Raw genomic sequence first — 19349 nt, 5'->3', positions numbered from 1 at the left:
AAGGAAGTATTTCTATTTTGTTTAGCATTATGTTCTATAATCATTCAATAATACATAGTGAATGAATGAGTTTATTTATTCATTCACATTTGACCAAATCTTCTGCTTCTGACCATTGCTATCCTCCTGTCCATACAATCAGCCTAGGACCATCAGAAATAAGCCTATAGTCAGATAAAATCAAATTTATTGATCCACTGTAAAGAGGAATAGCATACACCAGGATTTAGGGGAAAGAGTAGGGTTAAAGTAAATGTTAAATGAAGAAATATTTGGTAGATTCATTTCAAAGCAGGGCTGTGTGTAATGGGGTCAAAATCAGGTTTAAACCAAAAAGTACCTGCGGGGTCTTGGTTCCTTGGAAACTACAAAATTAAGATAGATGTGAAATGTGGCATCCAAAAACCCTTATCTGGGTTCTGCATCTAAGTTGAAATTGAAAATTCTATTAAGGCCCTTTACATACTTCATGTATAGTTAAGATAGCCAAAGTTAAGATAATTCACCTTATTGATATGATTTAAAGAAATCACTTACAGAGAGTCTATGATTTTAGAGAAACAAGATTTTTCAGGGAGTAAGACAAGAGTAGTCATTCAGCAAAGGGTGTTGCTTTGACACATGGAAGCTGTGGTTTGTCCTTGTGAGGCCACGATGCTTGTTGAGTTTGCAGCTGGAATGATGTGCCTTTTATGAGTTGGCAGGGCAGGTATTGACCGTCAGAGCTACTTTTCACTCTATCACTTCCTATTCAGAAGTCAGTCATCTTATAATGACAGCTGACATCGTGTCCCATTGAGTGCTCTTCATGTCCTCCGTTTTGCCAGAGCTCTTCTTAGAGCCCCTTTTACATCTTGGTTCCTTAGGCTGTAGATCAAGGGGTTGAGCATGGGTGTGATCACAGTGTAGAACACCGCGATGATCTTGCCCCCAGCCCTGGAGGTCTTTGACTGGGGTCTCATGTACATGAAGATACCAGTTCCATAGAATAAGGCCACCACTGTCAGATGGGAAGCACAGGTGGAGAGAGCCTTGTGCCTTCCAGAGGCTGACCGCATCCTGAGAACCGTCAGAAGGATTCGGGCGTAGGAAACAACAATGAGGAGAAAAGGAATGAATACAATGACCACAGTGAAGACGAAAACAACCATCTCGGTAAATGAGGTGTCAGTGCAAGCCAGCCTCAGGATGGAAGGAACCTCACAGAAGAAGTGATCCAGGACATTGGGCCCACAGTAGGGTAAACTCAAGGTGAAGACGTTGATGACTGTGGAACTCAGGAAACTACTGGCCCAAGAAATGCCTGCCAACTGGACACAGGTGCTTTGGTTCATAATGACTGTGTAGTGAAGAGGGTGGCAGATGGCCACATATCTGTCGTAAGCCATGACTCCAAGGAGAACGCACTCAGTCATTCCCAAGGAGAGGGAGAAGTACATCTGAGTAGCACATCTAGGAAACGGGATGGTCTTCTTTCTGCCCACCATGTTGGACAGCATTTGTGGGACATCAGTGGATGTGTAGCAGATATCCAGAAAGGATAAATTAGTGAGGAAGAAATACATTGGAGTTTGGAGACGTGTTTCTATCTGGATGATAGTGATAATAATAATATTCCCCACCACGGTTAATAAATAGAAGAACAAGAACATAATAAAAAGAATGAGCTGCATCTTTCGCTGTGATGAGAGCCCCAGGAACACAAATTCGGTAACAGTAAAGTTTGTTGTTATCATATTTATTTTTGAGGCCACCTCTCTTTCATAAAACCGTCCACTCACCTGAAGAAGAAATCAAATGCCTTCTAGGTCACAATGTTGGAAATTTAGGACGTAAGAAAGACAGCAAGGAGAAGTCTTGGTCTGATGATGTATCTTGAGTATCTGAGTTTTATTTCAAGTGGAAAGCATTTCATCTGCTCTCAAAGGAAATATTCCAAGAGAATAGTCAAACTCAAATACTGATGAAGTGAAGTAGATATTCTTGTCTTTTCTCCAATGGTGTGTGCTTTTGGCTGTTCACAATCCTTTTTTTTTTTTTTTTTTTTTTTTTTTTGAACAACTATTTTATTTTTTTATTTTTTTTAATTTATCTTTTTATTTTTTTAATTTTAAAATCTTTAATTCTTCCTCGGGGGCTCAGTGGTAAAGAATCTGCCAGCAACGCAGAAGACATAGGAGACACATGTTCGATCCCTGGGTTGGGAAGATTCCTGGAGGAGGGCCCGGCAACCCACGCCAGTATTCTTGCCTGGAGAATCCCATGGACAGAGGAGCCTGGTGGGCTACAGTCTAGAGGGTCGCAAAGAGTCAGACAGGACTAAAGTGACGGAGCATATACACATGCAATCTTTCCAAATTATACCCATTCTTCAAAACCTTACTTATGCTTCTCTCTTCAAATAGATCTAATTATGTCTGTGTTCTGCACCTAGCAATAGCATGTTGTAGCACTCAAGTAAAAAGCAATAAAGGGCTTTGCTTCATGTGCTACCCGCTAACCTGAAAGTAAAAGCCAGAACGGTGGCCTGTGTATCTACTGCATCACCTTGATGCAGCTTTCTAGTGCTTAGAAACTCTGATACCCTAAGAAGAGAGTGTGCACACAATCACAAAACCAGTGATGGATCACACTAATCACCAGTTCTCCCAGCTTCACAACTTTCATGCAGCGGGGTTTTGGATGGTTTTATTTTGTATATATATATATATATATATATATATATATATATATATACACATACACACACACACAATAAGAATAATGATAGCACCAATTTTTGAGGATTAAATAATGTGTATAATGAATTTGAGACAATGTTTACATGTAAAAAATTATTCACAAATAATACCTACTATTAATAGCCCTAATAACATACAGTGTTCCTGCATTTATCCAGAATTTAGTTCTCTAAAAAAACATTTCAGAGAAATAATAGCATTAAAAAGGATCCAGACAAGTTAAACTTACTTGGTTGGTTCACTGAGAGTTCCTTAGCTTCTATGCCTTGTGTTTACCTACTCTTAGTTTATGCACAGAGTTATCAATAGTGTGTGTGGTTAACTCACTTGCAGCAGTTCAAAAGCAGGGAGTTAGAAAGGTATGGAGTAATGAAGGGTCCTAGAGGTGGGAACAGTTACAATATCAAGAAGCTGCCAGTTACTCATCTACTCATTCTTCATTCTTTTTTTTTTAATACACATTTATTTATTTTAGTTGGAGGTTGATTACTTTACAATATTGTATATCACCATACTTCATTCTTTATTTTTCTTTCTTTCTTCCTTTGAAATCTGTCTTTTCAATAATCTAGTATGTACCAGATGCTAGGCTTGCTCTGATAAACACAGCAGACATTTTGATACTCTCATAAACCCTACTGTCCATATAAAGTTGAGATGAAGGAAACAAATTGATTCCCAAGAAAGTGAGGAATCTTCATAAATGTCCCAAGAAGGCATTTATGAACCAAGTAGTTGCAGATCATGAAAAAGACTACTTTATGCAAAACGTCATTTTCAAATAATATTAATTTGCATGTGATACATTTTAGACAGTCATCTTATATTTTGATTTAAATCAAGACTTTTCAAATCAAACAGCTCAGTGAGCTGATAAACCAAATGATCTAATATATGATGTCCAGAGATAAAGCAAGGATGGGTCTGGACAGAGGCCTTTCAGGCTCTCCAAACAACAGTCAGAAAATCCTTCTGAAAATGAGCCATTCTGGTACTGTTAAGAAGTGATTGGCAAGATAGTAAAGAATATGCAGAGTAAGTTTCTCAGTTGACAGTGAGCTGGCACACAGTGAGCAGGGTCCACCGCTGGAGAGTTGAGATCACAGGCCTGGCTCCGCTTTTCACCACCTGGGAGGCCTTGCTTGCACAATTCCGACTACCAGTCTGTGCTTAACTTTGCTTACTTGAAGGACAGGCACAAGAGTGGGCATTCTCATAGAGCTGATGGACCAGGTGAATGAGATAATACATGTGAAGCGCCTAGAGCAGAGTTAGCCATATTGTGTAAGGATTCAAGGTATATTAACTCCATCATTATTTTATATACATTTATATATTTGATCCTCATTAGGGGATCTTTGTTAAGCGCCCAAGACAGGAATTATGAGCACTCCTAATCTCTACACCACATGATAGATAAACTAAGTCTTTTAAGGATAAAAAGAAGGGAATGGCTACCCACTCCAGTATTCTTGCCTGGTGGATTCCATGGACAGAGCAGCCTGGAGGGCTACAATTGGTGGGTCATCAAGAGTCAGACATAACTGAGCAACTGAGCACACACATGCGTGCGCACACACACACACACACACACACACACTGAGGCAATTAAATCACTTTTCCAGCTGAATCCAACCCCCAGAAAAAAAAAATTTCTATATGGAAAAGAAGAAAACCATCCCTTAAAAAGTGACATTAAGTGCTACCTATTATAATTCTCTATTACTTGATAAACTATTTAAGTACTTTGCTGATAGTAAATCATATCTTCACAACTCCAGTAGAACTTGTGTCCATTTAAATATGAGAAAATTGATGGTCAGAGAGTATACAACTGTCTCAAAGGTAGGATATTTAGTAAAGCCATAAATTTATACTTGAGTTTACCTAAGTCCAAAATGCCCTTTAGTTAAATAATTTATTGTTTTTTTATTATTGTTATTTTAATATCTCAATAAACAATTTAAGTCTGAAACACCACAGATAAAATACCAAAGTTGATGTATGGCAAAACCAATACAATATTGTAAAGTAATTAACCTCCAATTAAAATAAATAAATTTATATTAAAAAATACCTAAAGCTGTTAAATGTTGTGTAGAAATAGTCTTCATATCTGTCCTCACCACATATTCATGCAAAAAAAAAGACATGATATCCATGTGTAAAAACTAAAATTCCATGAAAATACAATAAAGCTGCTTCTATGATACCCACAAATGAGATGCTGCTATAATCCAACCCAACCTTTTTATAGATTAAAAATAAAGATAATGAATGCACAGTGAAATCCCTAAGTTATTTGAGTTTTCTCATCTAGGCTGAATTTTAGATACTTGAGGGATGATGTCCCAAGACCAGTGATTAAAATTTAATTAATGATTTGATCTGAGGGAGTCCTGGTTGCTGTGTGTATTGGTTGCTCCCTTCTTTTCCATTGCCTACATTTGAACCATTACCAGGTTAAACAATGCCTTCCAAGTGACCAGAGTGTTCTCAACCTTCCGTGTTGCCTAATTCTGGCAATCATAAAGGTAAATGCATTCAACACAAAAACAGCCAACTCTAAAGTGCAGGCATCACAGGCCGTGCACAGAGTCATGTCCTTAAATCAACTGGAATTTAGAGATGATTGTGACCCTTGTATACTTTCAATTGTACACATGGAATATTTGAACCCTAGAGTCTCTTCTCCTTGATCACACTAAACTCTGGAATCATCCACAATTGCATAGCTGATAAACGCAAATTGTTTATAAGGAAACTGTAAGGGCAGCATGGAAACTTACTAGTTTTTAACCGCGAGTGTATCATCTCACTTTCCTAAGTTTACTCATTTTCAAAATGGACATTAAAATATTCAGACCACTACATCGTTCCCTTGTTATGAATCTAAAGGGAAGAAAAGAAGGAAAAAAGCAAGTAAGGAAGAAAAGAAGCGAGGAAGGAAGGGAGGGAGAAGAGGGGAAGGAGAGAGGAAGAAAGCAAACTAAAAAGTTAATATTAATTAAGTATTTTCAATGTGCAAAGAGCCAGCTGAGTCAAATAATGTCTCCACATAATAATATAACTTAATCTCATAATTCTCAACTCCTGAATGCACTATAGTTGGGTGTTGTCAGTTATTTGATTTTAATATCAATTCCCAGGCCATATCCTTAATCAAAATCTCTGCAGATAGGACTCAGATATGGTATTTTTAAAAGCCCCAGAGGTGAGCCCTTGAAATCTTATTCTTTCAACATTTTACTGGGAAAAAGATATAATTGTGGATTAGACAAAGCTAAGCCTGAAATATGTTGGGAGTTCCATTTGTTACTTCCGCTTTTTTTCCCTACTGTGTTCCAGCTTTTAAGAACCGTTGTGTGAAAACCGTCTAAATGTACAGCATTCATCTAAGACTTTTCAAAATATCCAATTACATTTTGCTGGAATCTCCCAGTGAAGGGTTAATGCGGCCACAATAGGGAAAGTGGAGATGTGCTGCTTGCAGACAAGATGTTCTGCCAAGGAGATGGACACAGCCTTGAGATTGATGGTCCCTTGCAAATAAGGGAACGTTCCTTCTTGTGATAAGGGCTCTGGACAGACTCTGCAGAAGGCCGGAATTTCACTCCCCTTTGCTGTATGATAACATGTATGCACCTGCGCTGTACTGAAAAGGCTTATTCATGCAGTCTGGAATTCTGCCTAGGGGGGCTTTATAATAATAAAGCCCATATAGTTTGGGCAGTTCTGTTTTGTTCCTCCGGTACGTGTCGTCTGTCCTTTGTGTGTGTCTTGTTTTATGTCATTTCACTCGTAATCTCCAACACCCAGCTTAGATCCCAATTAGTTGTCATCCCCCTCAGACTGCATAGACCCTGGCATTATGGTGGAAGTTACCCAATATGCCAAGGAGGAATAGTACATGGTAGGCACAACCTCCTTTAACATAGATTTTCTCATTTGAGTCTCAGGACTCTGGAAACAGAGGGGACTCCATTAGACTGGTATCAGAGCAGATCACGTGATTTGATTTGCATAGTCCATAAGTGATATGAAAAGTGATTAAACATTTCTCATATTAATAGATATGCAGTCTAGGGCCATGGTTATCCCAAGAACATATTACAAACCCTGGAGGCTTCTTGAGCAATATGAGATTATAAGCTAATATGATCCATGGTTTATCATGACATTATGTGTGTGTTTATATGTGCATGTATGTATAAATATATGTAAACACATGTAAAAGTTTCCAGGCAGCACAGTGGTAAAGAATCTACCTGCCAATGCAGAAGATGCAAGAGAGAGGGCTGCAGTTCCTGATTGAGAAGGTCACCTGGAACAAGAGATGGCAACTTGCTCCTGTATTCTTGGCTGGAAAATCCCATGGACAGAGGACCCGGGAGGGCTACAGTCCACAGTGTCACAAAGAATCAGACTTGACTGAGTGCATACAAACACACATAAAAGCTAAAACATTTAAATATGATCATATATGGCATTTTAAAGAGAAAAGGATGTAGGGAATACATTATGCTGGATCTTCTGGATGAGTTCTCATCAAACTTTAATATACATAGGAATAGCATAGTTTTCTTGTTAAAATGCAGATTCTGAGTCAGGGCCCAAGAGTCTTCTTTTCAAACAAGATTTCCATGATGCTAGTTTTGAACCATGCTTTTGAGTAGTACAGTTTTAGCTAAATTGTAAGAAGTTTAAGTTTTATTCCGATTACAATATTTGCAAATTTTAAGCAGTAATACACTGATCTGATTTATATTTAAAATTACTTTTATTTAGGTAACAAAACACAGGGCAGTGGTACCAATTAGATGAGAAGATTTGTGGCTCCTCAGGTTAGAATTGTGAAGATGGCTAAAAATGGAAGAAAAACGAAGAAAAACCAGTTTTATTGAATTCATGCATGGCCTCCATCCTTGCCACTATGGTTAATTTGTAATGGTCTCACTATTTAAGTACAGGGCTTTCCAGGGAATAAGGTTCACCAACAATCTCGTTATGGATCCTTTTTGCAAAAGAGACCCTCCAGTGGACACTTAACAATGGAACATGAATACTACCTTCACAGTCCTTTCCAAGAGATCCATCCATATATCTCGCCCAGACTTCCCTGTCACTTATTTTCCAGTGTTATCCTGAGACCCTGTTCTGTCAGTCGATCAACTAGTTGTTGTTGTTCAAATGCTAAGTTGTGTCCGACTCTTTGCGGAATGCAGTTGTGTCCGACTCCTGAACTGCAGCACACCAGGATTCCCCGTCTTTCACCGTCTCCCAGAGTTTGCTCAAACTCATGTCCACAGGGTCAGTGATGCCATCCAACCTCTCATCCTTTATCATCCCCTTCACCTCCTGCTCTCAATCTTTCCCAGAATTAGGGTCTTTCCCAATTAGTCAGCTCTTCACATCAGGTGGCCAAAGTACTATTTATAAAAGTGTAGGGACACATCTCAGACTCCCCTTCTTCCCATGCTAAAAGAAAAGCAAGATATTCGTTGTACTCCATGTTATGCTGCACGTACATACTCTGGTCCTTAATTTGCATCCCTAACACTGCTGCCTACCTAAAGGAATAAAAATTTCTTAGAGGATAGAGCAGTCTATGCTTTACAGTGAGAAAATAAATAACTTGTGCCTGAAATATTCTGTTTAGAAAATGTAGATGCTTCTACAAATGATTGGGGCAGAGACTAAATAAATCAATCTAAAGAGCTGCAATATCTTAAATATCAAAATAATTTTAATAATAACTGAAAAAGAAACTTCAATCACAACTTAGTGAGTCAATGAAAGCCAAGGACTTCAAGGCTTCTCAAGAAATGAAAAAAGCTCAGATAGTATAAGAGTAAACATGATAGATTATTTCATTTTTAATGTACTTTAAAGGTTATGATTTAATTAAGTATATGACATAGAAGTTCAAATAAATATATATATATGAATGTTTTATTGGTATAGCAGCAAATGATAAGTATAAATAACTATTTTAAGAAGTTCCAATAAAATTAGAAGCTCTACAAAGAACAATAAGGAAAATCAACATTGATGAATATTGCTATTAATAATAATAAATAATTGTCATATCAAATAAATAAGTTGAGACAAAGTAAATAGATAACAGTTCTTAAATGAAAGCTAATTTATGCAGACATAATCGCTGACATTGTAGTGGAAACCTGAGTGTGTTTATTAACTAGAATAAAGCTATCAGAAGATTAAATTATTTTTAATAATGTTATGTATTAAATTAATATATAATATTATTTAACGCTGGCTGACATTTTTAAAAATAATTTTAGAATGAGATGTCATTTTGCACAAGAAACTATTGTTTAAAATGGTGGACATTCCAATGCAGGATACAGCATGCTTGGGGCTGGTGCACGGGGATGACCCAGAGAGATGTTATGGGGAGGGAGGTGGGAGGGGGGTTCATGTTTGGGAATGCATGTACACCCGTGGTGGATTCATGTCAATGTATGACAAAACCAATACAGTATTGTAAAGTAAAATAAAGTAAAAATAAAATTTTTAAAAAATAAATAAATAAAATGGTGGACAAAAATAATCATATTGACATTAAAATTTAACTATTAAAAAAAGAAAAGGAACCATTTGACACATTGCTCCTATTTTATTTACTTTAAAAAAACTCATCTATTTTTCAATAAAAAACTTCTGCTGGCCCGAGAATATTTTTACTTATTTTTGTATTAGTTCAACTCCAAGGAAGCTCTAAATAATATTACTAAAACATAAAAAGATTACAAATAAATATATGAAAAAAATCTTAGCTAAACACTGAATAGAGACATAATGAGGAAATTTTGCCTATGGTATTGATGTTAACCACATTTTGCAAGCACAGCATTAGGAATGTTTTGTCTTTGTTAAGTATTTTGAATTTAAACAGTTCAAAAGAATCAATCATGACAAATGTTTAATTATAATACAAATTCTTAAGTTTCTTGAGGAAACAGTGAATTCTTGAATCTTATAAGGGTGCACATGTGTTGATAACTTGTGCTTGATTAATCCTTATAGATCATTCTCCTTGGTTTACCACTTTTATAAGCCAGTCCCTTACATGCTTTCCAGACTCTTGCCAATACGGATTAGTGAGAACCCATAAAATTTAAAATGTGCATTTCCCCTAAGAGCAAGTTTTTTATTTCATCATCTGGGCAAGTGATATTTACCTTTTGCTATAAAGGTGATATGGAGTGGTCAGGTTGAGTGTTGAGGAGAATTACGCAAGCTCGTAAGTTGCTAAGTCCAGTCACTGAAAGATTTTTGTCCAGGGAAAAGCTGATTCCTTCAGATAGGGGAAGTTAGGGATTGCCTCTTAAAGCAAGGGATTTTGTTTTCACCTCTGTTCTTGTCTGCCCAATGTCCCTATCCCATTACTTTATGGTCTCAATTATTCTCTCCATCATTTCATATAGCTTATGATAAAACCCCTAGCATTTAATTAACAAGTCTTTTCTGCAGTTCTTACAATCAGGCCCTGGCTTAAACCTCAAACTGAACTTTCCTAAAGGACTAAAGTGGTTGGAAAACTCCTTCAAACCTACTGCTGGGGCATTCCAAATGCTCTTTCATGTTCCCAGTAGAATAATCATAGTTTTCAATTTAAAAGACCCCAAGAATTTTACAACCGATATTGTCATGGTCATGATGAACGCTACAGCCAGCTGATTTTCAGTGTTTTGTTCTCCGACTGCATTTCATGGTATGCCATCACTGGTGATAATTTAAACTATCACGATGCCACTACCTGCCAGGGCTCACCAGTGTCCCCTTTCTCTGGCAAGTGGCATATCTGCACATTTTTTAACTGTCAGCAAACTAATCCAGAGATCCAGTTAAAAGGTCTGACTCTAGGGCTACACCCAATGTTAAAAGATGAGATCACTAGGCAACATGTAACCTAACTCCTGATTTTTGCTTTACTGAATGCACACAATGGCTTGCCTAACCTGTTGATTTCTTTCCTGAATTAGAAAGAATAAGAATGAAGAGTTATGTAGTTGAAGAATGATTGACTTTCTACCCACCCCCAACCCTCTTCTCTTTAGCAAATTTGCTACATGGGCAAGTTGGCATCCAATTGTAGGTGGACCACATAGGCAAAACAGCATCCAAAGGAAGGTCAGGAGAAGTCAGCAGTCTGCACACAATGGAAGAATGATGAAGAATCTAACCTCTTAGTTTAATGATTCACCAAGATTATTTCTCCATTTTCCCTTTACAAATTGTCGTGGCTAAGCAGGACGATGGGAACTGGTCTTCAGACAAGAGTTTACCTTCTCCCCAGGTAGCTGGCTTTTCTGTATAAAGCACCTTTCTTTTTTACCAGCATTTGCCCCTTGATCATTGCCTTTGAGTGATGAGCATCTGAACCTGAGTTGGTAACAGAAATAGGTATTCTGATCCCAATCTTTTCTTTGTATTTCCTCCCCTCTTTGAAAATTTAATTGACTTAGTTCATGTAGGTTCATCTCCTGGAGCAGAAAGCAGGATGGCAAATGATGGGAGACCATCCAGAAGGAGAAGTGGAAGCTATCTGAGCACCCCACAGACATATAGATACCTATTTGTGTATTAATATTCAAAGGTACACAGTAGATATAATTGCTATATATATATTTGGATACAGTAAAACTCAACACAGAGGTCACAGAAAATTATGGTTGAATATGTCTATCCCTGGGGAACCACAGTCTCTAAACAAAACCTTTCTGAGTCTTATTTAATAAGACTGACCTGACTTAGTCAATGCATAGTTATGGTTAACTACCTAGCTTGTCTTTCCCCCAAACTACAAAACCAAGAATTCCCTTGGGATCCGCTGTTATCAATGATTCTGAATTCTGGATAAGGTCACACTACAGATGTCTGTATGTTATGTGATGCAGATTTACTCCTGACATAGAAATAAATGCTATTTAATTTGTACGACTCAGTAGCCATTTATATTCTGTTACAATGGGAACTATAAACCAGTATTTCTTACACCTCATCACTGTCCTATGGGGGTCCCTGAAACTGCTGAGAGTCAAAGTGGAGACCTGATTTCCCTACTGTTTGTGGTGACAAAGGGCAATTTATATTAAAGGGAGGAAAGGTAAAGAAAATGACGTAATTGACACAAAAATGCAACAACCAGAAAGCAATTGAGAATCATTTACACTGGAAGACGTTTGTAGCTATTCCAAGAGCCCTAGGGGACAGAAGGCTGAAAAAGCCATCTATGCTCAGGCTCAAAATAAATCACAAGAAGTTTAATTTTTTAAATGTGATTTTGTCCCAGGGGATACAAGGACAAAATGTACATTTAAAAAGAATGTTAGACAATAGCTGATCATTCCTCTCAGGTTGTCATAACCTCTGGGTGAGATTGCTGGAAAAGAATTGTTCTTTTTAAAGTAAAATATTTAACCCATGAGAAGGTATCCGTGTTTAAGCTTAAAGGGAAACACAGTGAAAATGTGTGCACTGTTGTGTGTGTGTGTGTGTGTGTATCCATGCTGTGGATTTGAGCATTTTCAATTGAGAAAATCCACAGAGGTATCAGTGACCCCCAAAAACCCATAGTTGGAGCATAAGATAGAGAAATGCAATCACCAGAAGATGGGTTGAGGCACCATGATAGGCAATTTTAACTCATCAAAAGAGCTCTGGGGTAAAGGAGAACATGCTTGACTAGCAGAGGAAAAGAGCAAAGGTTGGAAAAGAGCAAAGGAAAAGGGCTGTTTCACCACCAATTTTAGCACCTGTGCTCTTTTTCATAATAATAATTCTACCACTTAACAATTAGATGACATTAATAAGTAACATAACATCAAATAATCAATACATCATATTGGATCCCAACCATTCTTATCACTTCAAATACATTGTGTCTATTAACTCTCCCCACAATTGTAAGAAATGCAGTATTACAGATGAGAAGTCATTACATTACAGGTCAGTATACCGCCTCAGATTCTCCTAAATTAAGTCAACACACTTTTTGATTAATTGCCATTTAGAGACTTTCAAAGCTATGAACCCATGAAGTACTTAATAACTCAAATACCCTGGGAAACTTGAGTAAGTTTAATTTATCCAGACCCAGGTTATGGTCCTGTTGGCTGTGACTGTGAGAGCTATAGGCAAGTGTCATGGTCCTGGGTGAGGTGAGTGGAATATCTCTATATTCATAATCAGTATTGGCTTCCAGTAAAGAGACACAGGACTCTGCCAGAAGATGATTTGGAAGCTACTTGGAAGCATTCATCTGATGCCAATGGTATGAAGTACTCACCTGGATAGCCTCTGAATCTCTCGGCATTATTCTATTGTGTTTGAGTTAAGGTCTTATAACTAAAAAGAGAGGGACTCATGGAAGGCATAAGCATCTCTTGACCTAGTATCAGGTATTAGAGAAAGTGGCTTAGAAGTTAAGTACCAGCTCTCTGGAGGAAGACAGCACAATTATTTACTAACTCTGAAATTACTAGATACTTACGAAACCTTGACTTGGCCATCTATAAAATCACTGCTATTAATCTTTAAACATACCTATGATAGATGTTGTGGGAATAAATGGAACAATTCATGTGAAACACCTAGCAAAGCATTTGAGTCAGAAATGCTTTTGAACTGTGGTGTTGGAGAAGACTCTTGAGAGTCCCTTGGACTGCAAGGAGATCCAACCAGTTCATCCTAAATGAGATAAGTCCTAGGTTTTCATTGGAAGGACTGATGCTGAAGCTGAGACTCCAATACTTTGGTCACCTGATAGGCAGAGCTGACTCATTTGAAAAGATCCCGATGCTGGGAATGATTGAGGGCAGGAGGAGAAGGGGAACAGAGGATGAGATGGTTGGATGGCATCACCGACTTGATGGACATGGGTTTGGGTGGACTCCGGGAGTTTGTGGTGGACAGGGAGGCCTGGTGTGCTGCAGTTCCTGGGGTCGCAAAGAGTTGAACACAACTGAGCGATTGAACTAAACTGAACTGAAAATATTCAAAATACTTGTCAAATATTTTTCTTAATGACAAACTTCTGGAATAATATGAGAATCATAGAACATAAAGAAATGGAAGATAGGAATTTTAAAGTCTGGTCCAGGATTGTTCAACACTTTCTCATAGGAAACCACATCTAGTTTTTATGAATCCATGTTTTCAGAGATTTTGCTCAGCCACCAAATGTTTTCAGTATATATATTTTTGTATTCAGTTAGAAAAAACAGCCCACAAAACTTTCATAGGAAACCTACAAATTAAAATAAAATAAAAATTGAACTGACATACATTTTCCATCAAAAGCGAATGTGAAAGATTATACTTTATTAATAATAAAAAAGAGAATAAGTTAAATTAATGGGATATATGTAATATTAGAAAATAAGCAGTTCTATGATAATCATAAAAAAGAAAAGGGATATAAAAATATCAGGAAGCAGACTGAGTACAGTGATCAGGGAATCCTTGAAAATGGAGGATATTAGTGGCAAGGGACACCTGAAAAAAGACAGGGAAATATCTTCTCTGTAAAGATATTTGACGAAGGGTATTCTAACCACAGGAGTGAATAACTACCAAGGCTCTGAGTGGATCAGTTTATGTGGGAACTGAAAGGAGGGTGGCAGATCTGGAGTGAACAGTGAAAGGTAGACCAGTAGAGCCAGAGCAGAAATGTCACGAGCTTTGCACATCTTCATAAGGATTTGGGCCTTTACTCTGGAAAAGTGCTAAAGTCACAGAGTGTTTGAAGATGAGGTCTAACATGATCCATCTGGCATTTTAACAGGATCACTCTGGCTTCCTTGTTGAGACAATCAAACGAGGTAAGGATGGAAGTAGGGAGGAGTCAGGGAGGGCGTTAGGAAATGGCAATAATACAAACGTGAAATGAGAGTGGGCTCATGTATGGTGGAATCACTGAAACTGGGAGCAGTTGGTTAAGTTCTGGATATATTTTGAAGGTAGAATGAAGATGTTGCCAATTAGCTACAGTGTAAAAACCAAAAAGGAGTAAAGAATGTCCGAACGGTTCAGTTCAGTCGCTCAGTCGTGTCCGACTCTGTGCGACCCCATGAATCGCAGCACGCCAGGCCTCCTGTCCATCACCATCTCCCGGAGTTCACCCAGACTCACGACCATCGAGTCAGTGATGCCATCCAGCCATCTCATCCTCTGTCATCCTCTTCTCCTCCTGCCCACAATCCCTCCCAGCATCAGAGTCTTTTCCAGTGAGTCAATTCTTCGCATAAGCTGGCCAAAGTACTGGAGTTCCAGCTTTAGCATCATTCCTTCCAAAGAAATCCCAAGGCTGATCTCCTTCAGAATGGACTGGTTGAATCTCCTTGCAGTCCAAGGGACTCTCAAGAGTCTTCTCCAACACCACAGTGCAAAAGCATCAATTCTTTGGCACTCAGCCTTCTGCACAGTCCAAATCTCACATCCATACATGACTACTGGAAAAACCATAGCCTTGACTAGATGGACCTTTGTTGGCAAAGTAATGTCTCCGCTTTTGAATATGCTATCTAGGTTGGTCACCATGTGCAGTGATTTTGGAGCCCCCCAAATAAAGTCTAACACTGTTTCCATTTTTTCCCCATCTATTTCCCATGAAGTGATGGGACCAGATGCCATGATCTTTGTTTTCTGAATGTTGAGCTTTAAGCCAACTTTTTCACTCTCCACTAATTAAGATAATGCCTTTACTGCAGTGAAGAAGATTGAGAAAAAGCAGGCTTAGGAAGGATTGTTAGAAAGACACTTTTTCCTAAACTTCCCAATAGACATCCTGTGAGAGACGTTAAGTGGGCACTTGGATCCAGGAGTCTGAAGGTCAGAGAATAAAAATGATCAAGAGAGGATAGAAGAAATGAATCGCCAGCCCGGGCTCGATGCAGGATACAGGATGCTTGTGGCTGGTGCACTGGGATGACCCAGAGGAATGGTATGGGGAGGGAGGTGGGAGGGGGTTTTCAGGATGGGGAGCACGTGTACACCCATGGTGGATGCATGTTGATGTATGGCAAAACCAATACAATATTGTAAAGTAATTAGCCTCCAATTAAAATAAATAAATTCAATTTTTTTTAAAAAGAGATGATATAGGTAGATAGATAGATAGGGTCACATATATAGAAATAATTCAAAGTCATTAAATTGTATGGTCCACCAAGAGGTAACCATGGATGGAAAAGCGATGGGATTCCAGGGTTGATTCTGGAACTAGCCAAAATTCAAAACGGTGCAGTGGGGGAGAGGGCGGGAGATAGCACTGAGCTTATGCACCATTAGAAGGAGAAGAAGGCGAAGGTAAGTCTGATGACCTGCAAACAAAGGGAAGAGAATGCAGCAGGAAGGACTGATAAGCTATTTCAAATGCTGGTTAAAGATCAAATCAGGTGAGGACTAGAATGGTCATTATTTCAGATTATTGCTAACATAACTTTTACTCTTAGAATATGTATCAAACACAGTTAACCCATGTATTTTATAATTTTGTCATTGCATGTCATCCTTCAGTATATATTTAGGTTTGCATGGTCTTTTAGCCTTGATGAAGAAACCTTTAGAGGGTATGAGTGACAAAAGCAAGGAAGGAACAATCTTACACTTTCTGATATTTTGCTCAGAAGTAAGTTTCATTAACATATGAATAGTCTAGTGCAAACGGAGCATTTGTATAACTTTCAAGACAAACAGGAAACAACATTCTATTCCCCAGAATTTTTGCTTATGACATATAGTGACAGGTTGGTGGGAAGTTAATGTGATTGAAACTGTCTCTTAAGTGTAATACAGATGCACAACAGCTAGATATATCCCTGTCTACCCATTTCAACAGAACATCTATAATCTATACTCAGGGAACCCTGAAAAGAGTGAGCAAATATCTTTATCATCAGATAGAATACATGTTTTCATAGTTGTATTCTAAGACATGTATTTTTGCGTAACGGTTGCTGAGGGAAAAAAATCCTTAGTAATAAAAAATTAAAGAGCAACAAAAATATACTTAGTGCAAATTTCTAGTACTTCATTACTTATGAAATATGTATGAATTCCATCTAAACTGTGTCTTTAGATTGTTGCTAACATAATTTGTACTCTTAGAATATGTATAAAACACAGTTAACCATGTATTTTATAATTTTGTCATTGCATGTCATCCTTCAGTATATATTTTCCCCCCAAATTTGGAAATATTACCTTTTTTAAATCTGGATACTTTCTTATCCACATAGATATTATTATGGCATATGAATTTAATTTGCTGATCAGTGTCCCAGTATACGGAAGCACTGAAAGAAAAAAATACCTATTCTTTTGAAAATATAATGAAAACACATGGAATTCAGCCTTTCAGATATAAAAAATGTTACAGTTTAAGCTAAAAAGTCAAGCACTTAGCAAAAAGCAAACTAACATGATAAAGAATACTAAATTACAGTAATTAGAAATAATGAGTTCATCCTTCTTTTAACTGAATGTTCACCTTAAGAGGTAAAATCAATTAACCAACTTCAGAAATTTGGAGTTGAATATAAAGCCGCTAAACAAGGAAGCCAATACAGTGCAGCAGCTCTCATTTATACCTTGATAACCACTGTAAGCGAACCAAGCACTAAACCACAGTCAGTCCACCTAATCCCACAGAATGAAACTAAGGACAGCAATCACAAACCGCCAGCTGGGATTGCTGCTTATCACTGGTTTCCAAAAAAAGCAACCAATTAATCTAGAGCCAAACAAATGACCTCCTCTCTCTGTTCTGTGTCTTCTCTGTAAAAACACCTCTAGCTCCTATCCAAGGAGTGTTCTTAACTACTTTGGACGTTGCCTGATTCAAAGGTTCAGTTCAGTTCCGTCACTCAGTCCTGTCCAACTCTTTGCGACTCCATGAACTACAGCAAAACAGGCTTCCCTGTCCATCACCAACTCCCAGAGTTTACTCAAACTCATGTCCACTGAGTCAGTGATGCCATCCAACCATCTCATCCTGTGTCATCCCCTTCTCCTCCTGTCCCCAGTCCCTCCCACCATCAGGGTCCTTTCAAACGAGTCAGTTGTTTACATCAGGTGGCCAATGTATTGGAGTTCCAGCTTCAGCATCAGTCCTTCCAATGAACACCCAGAACTGATCTCCTTCAGAATGGCCTGGTTGGATCTCCTTGCAGTCCAATGGACTCTCAAGAGTCTTCTCCAACACCACAGTTCAACAGCATCAATTCTTCAGCACTCAGCTTTCTTTATAGTCCAACTCTCACATCCATACATGACTACTGGAAAAACCATAGCCTTGACTAGAGGGACCTTTGTTGTCAAAGTAATGTCTCTGCTTTTTAATATGCTGTCTAGGTTGGTCACAACTTTCCTTCCAAGGAGTAAGTGTCCTTTAATTTCATGGCTGCAAACACCATCTTCAGTGATTTCAGAGGCCAAAAAAATTAAAGTCAGCCACTGTTTCCCCATCTATTTCCCATGAAGTGATGGGACCAGATGCCATGATCTGAGTTTTCTGAATTTTGAGTTTTAAGCCAAATTTTTCACTCTTCTCTTTCACTTTCATCAAGAGGCTCTTTAGTTTTCTTCACTTTCTACCAAAAAGGGTCGTGTCATCTGCATATCTGAGGTATATTTGACCAAATAAACTGTTGAAAAATTTAATGTACTTAAGTGGATGGAAAGTGTAGCTTATAAGCTTATGTTGCCATATGTAAAATAGATAGCCAACTGGAATTTGCTGTATGGATCAGGAGACTCAAACAGGGGCTCTGTATCAACCTAGAGGGGTGGGATGGGGAGGGAGATGGGAGTGGGTTCAAAAGGGAGGGGATATATATATATACATATGGCTGATTCATGTTGAAGTTTGAGAGAAAACAGCAAAATTCTATAAAGCAATTATCCTTCAATAAAAAATAAATTAATTTTAAAAAGAAAGAGAAAAAAATATAACTGTAAACAGCTCAGTTCAGTTCAGTCACTCAGTCGTGTCCGACTCTTTGAGACCCCATGAATGGCAGCACGCCAGGCCTCCCTGTCCATCACCAACTCCTGGAGTTCACTCAGACTCACGTCCATTGAGTCAGTGATGCCATCCAGTCATCTCACCCTCTGTCGTCCCCTTCTCCTCCTGCCCCAAATCCCTCCCAGCATCAGAGTCTTTTCCAATGAGTCAACTCTTCGCATAAGCTGGCCAAAGTACTGGAGTTTCAGCTTTAGCATCATTCCCTCCAAAGAAATCCCAGGGCAGATCTCCTTCAGAATGGACTGGTTGGATCTCCTTGCAGTCCAAGGGACTCTCAAGAGTCTTCTCCAACACCACAGTTCAAAAGCATCGATTATTCGGCTCTCAGCTTTCTTCACAGTCCAACTCTCACATCCATACATGACCACAGGAAAAACCATAGCCTTGACTAGATGGCCCTTAGTCAGCAAAGTAATGTCTCCACTTTTGAATATGCTGTCTAGGTTGGTCTTAACTTTTCTTCCAAGGAGTAAGCGTCTTTTAATTTCATGGCTGCCATCAACATCTGCAGTGATTTGGGAGCCCCCAAAAATAAAGTCAGCCACTGTTTCTAC

The 19349-nt window shown here is 38.3% G+C and overlaps 1 protein-coding gene across 1 annotated transcript; it reads right to left on the bottom strand.

The window, feature by feature from the left end:
• LOC102191446 (olfactory receptor 2G3-like) lies at positions 807 to 13083 on the bottom strand. The gene is made up of 3 exons (XM_013969920.2): positions 13057 to 13083; positions 6627 to 6704; positions 807 to 1781 (listed from the first exon to the last, which is right to left on the bottom strand). The coding sequence occupies exons 1-3, from the start codon at positions 13081 to 13083 to the stop codon at positions 807 to 809; spliced, it is 1080 nt and encodes a 359-aa protein (XP_013825374.2).

The sequence above is a fragment of the Capra hircus genome, chromosome 15 (genome assembly GCF_001704415.2).
Source record: "Capra hircus breed San Clemente chromosome 15, ASM170441v1, whole genome shotgun sequence".
Classification (NCBI taxonomy): Eukaryota; Metazoa; Chordata; class Mammalia; order Artiodactyla; family Bovidae; genus Capra; species Capra hircus.
Note: the sequence above shows the minus strand (reverse complement) of the source record. Positions and strands in the feature narration are given on the sequence as shown.

Bases quoted from the DNA above. Each gene is read 5' to 3' on its own strand.
- LOC102191446 (XM_013969920.2), bottom strand. From the start codon at position 13,083: ATGCCGAGAGATTCAGAGGCTATCCAG. The intron at 6,705-13,056 runs GTGAGTACTTCA...CTCTGTTTCCAG, and splicing joins GAGATTCAGAGGCTATCCAG to AGTCCTGAGACTCAAATGAG. The intron at 1,782-6,626 runs GTAACTTCCACC...TTTCTTCTTCAG, and splicing joins ATTCCTCCTTGGCATATTGG to GTGAGTGGACGGTTTTATGA.